Source organism: Clupea harengus, chromosome 22, assembly GCF_900700415.2.
Source record: "Clupea harengus chromosome 22, Ch_v2.0.2, whole genome shotgun sequence".
In the NCBI taxonomy this organism is placed as follows: domain Eukaryota; kingdom Metazoa; phylum Chordata; class Actinopteri; order Clupeiformes; family Clupeidae; genus Clupea; species Clupea harengus.
The window spans coordinates 18,608,291-18,611,218 of NC_045173.1; the positions used below are offsets into that span (position 1 = coordinate 18,608,291).

General features: G+C 40.8%; 1 protein-coding gene across 1 annotated transcript; it reads left to right on the forward strand.

Moving 5' to 3' along the window:
- Positions 1-404: 404 nt before the first annotated feature.
- Positions 405-1,445, forward strand: LOC105906953 (chemokine XC receptor 1-like). Its single transcript, XM_012835186.2, has one exon. The coding sequence runs from the start codon at positions 405-407 to the stop codon at positions 1,443-1,445; it is 1,041 nt and encodes a 346-aa protein (XP_012690640.2).
- The last annotated feature ends 1,483 nt before the right edge of the window (positions 1,446-2,928 follow it).

Genomic DNA, 2,928 nt, shown 5'->3' on the forward strand with positions numbered 1-2,928 from the left:
CTACAGCCACGACAAGATGGCTGAAGCCAAAGATATTAGCACCTATATGGCCATACCTGGTATGACCATATATGGCCCTTGGTCAAGCTAAACCTACCCTTTGACCTATGACACACCCACTCCCTCCCCTCACATTATGTTGCCATATATAATATTATTTTAATGCAATGTGTTATGTGTATTTGCTAGATGCCCTGCCATTTATTATAATGATGCTAATCATAATTAGTTTTCTTTGTTATTATTATTATATTAGTTTTCTTGTTGTAATACTATTTTTTATATACATTATATTGTATACATTATATTGTATTGTGCATTATACTTTTTAAAATGATTAATTCATTATAATTTTAAATATTACATTTTTTCTCTTCTTTTTGTTTTGTTAGTTATTTGTTATTATGGAGTCCAATGGGACACTGACAACTGCAGATCCTTACGGCATTTACTCAGACTATGATGAGCCTGTGCTGCTTGAAGAGAATGTGCTGGGGATCTTCTTCTCGATTTTCCCCACTGTCTGCTACAGCCTGATCTTCTTTGTTAGCTTGGCAGGGAACAGTTTCCTCCTCTGGGCTCTGCTGAAGCAGGAGGACCTGAGGCAGACGTCCAGCCTGCTGCTGCTGCACCTCACCATGTCTGACCTGATCTTCACTGTGACACTTCCCTTCTGGGCAGTGTATGTCAGCGACGGCTGGGTGATGGGTGAGGTGGCATGCAAGCTCCTGAATGGCATGCTGTTCTTGGGCTTCTACAGCTACATGATGTTCCTCATGGCCATGACTCTGCACCGCTACAGAGCAGTTGTGCACGCCGTCACGGCATCCACCTTCAAGCCCAACGTTCACCTTCTCAGTGCCGGGCTGTGGGTGTTCTGTTTGACCTTCAGCATACCCGAGATGGTGTTCTCAGAGACGGAGGAATTCAATGATGCTGTGTATTGCATCCAGTCCTACGGGTCACACATGCCAGAGTATCTGGTGTATTACGTGCAGATAAGCATTTTCTTCTTGTTGCCGTTCTCAGTCATCACATTCTGCTACACGAGGATGTGGTTCCGCATCCGGCAGTGCAGGATGGGGAAGAAGAACCAGGCAGTGAGGCTGATCTTCCTGATTGTGGTGGGCTTTTTCATCTGCTGGGCGCCATACAACATTTTCCTTTTCATACACGCGCTGGGCCTCCAGGGCCTGATTCCTGCTGAGAAATTAGAGCAGTCGGTCGCCTTCAAGTTCACCTACACCATCTCCCACACCTTGGCTTACTTCCACTGTTGCTTCAGCCCCATCATCCACATCTTAGGCGCGGGGAAGTTCAGAGGACACCTGAACCTGTCCAGAGGGTTCAGACGCTTCTCGGTTAGCCAGAGGACCCAGACCTTCAGCACTCACACTTCTGAGGCTCTCTCTGCACTCTCAATGTCTGGCCAAACCAACATCTAAGGGTTTCAAATGAAAACTAATTTTAAATAAAATGTTATGTCAGTAGCTTTGACAAAAAAAGCATCTGCCAAAATTCTCAAATTTATACTTAAATTCGAATGGTGGGACATGTCTGGTGATAGCAGCATCAACATCACTGGTTTGATTGCAAGGGAGCCTACATAGGCTACTGATTAAAATGTATTTCTATACTGTAACTCGTTCTGGATAACAACATCTGTTAAATGAATCAATGCAAGAAGTGGGTTGGCCTGTATTTATCCATTATCCAGTGTTATTGCTCCATTGCTGTAATATCTATGTACACGAGTTTGATAGAGATTTGAAGAAAGAGAAGATAGAGCGTGTTCCGGTAATGTGACCTAATCCCATTTCATGAATGTGTGTAGAGATTTGATCGATTTCTCATGCATTCTGCATGTTTATAATCAGGTTAGAGGATTGGTGTATATTGGGGGATTCTGAAGCTGAACAAAAACGAGGCACCTTTGCCAGTGTTTTAGCAGACATGCAGTAATGTTATGACAGCCTCCCACCACTCTGGGAGCCCACTATCAGCCTTTAATGCAAATAAATAAAGCTTTTATTTAATTCACATGTTAGCATCAACTCCAGCTAAGTGACTGGAGGTTAATCAATGTGTCGCTATCATTCCCTGCCTGATAGAAAAGCCGTTTTCAAGTAGTTTATTTATAAAAGCTATATAGTTTAGATATTGTGTATTGATGTCTGACTAGCAGGTTAACAATAAAACATTTAGCAATGTCTGTTCCTCTGTGTCATTGAAATGTCTTAAGGTATAAAGAGTAAAAGTAACAAATATTTAGGTGATGAAAATGCTTGTGAATTGAAAAACAGAGGGGTTGAAATGAAGGTAAAATGAAAAATAGAGTGATAAATTATCAAGTGATTTGGTTAATTTAGAGTCAATTTGTTTAAATATTAGATATAATGAAAACAGAGTCATGTTTCATCATTTTCATCCATGGTTCATCATTCACAACCCCAAAATGCCATTTATCATTTAAGTAATGTGATCCCAAGGGTGGAAGTTACAAACATGAAATTACAAAAATAGCGGTGATGAAAATGCATACATTGAAAAATAAAGGATGATGACTGCCAATTTAATACACTACTGTCTACCATTCATCATTCACAATACCCAACTAACATTCATAATTTACAGCAAGCAATTCTGATTGCTTCTGACCCTCAGAGGATGTGTCGTCATTTTGTAGTCCATCATGGACTTCTGTGTCAAATCAAAATTATTTCCTCTATGTGAGAATAACACGGGGATTTTTGATAATCGGTCCTACTCTGTCCGAAACAAAGCATGCTGACATGCTCCTGTTTTGCCCTGCATACTTTTGTCGTCTTTAAAGGGATCATGTGATCTTCGATGCTGTTAAGAGACAAACTAACATTTTTGCTACATGGGAACAAATCGAAGCTACTAAGTGTGCACTTGGGATGGCTG

Excerpts from the sequence above, each read along its gene's own strand:
- LOC105906953 (XM_012835186.2), top strand. The coding sequence starts at position 405 with ATGGAGTCCAATGGGACACTGACAACTGCAGATCCTTACGGCATTTAC.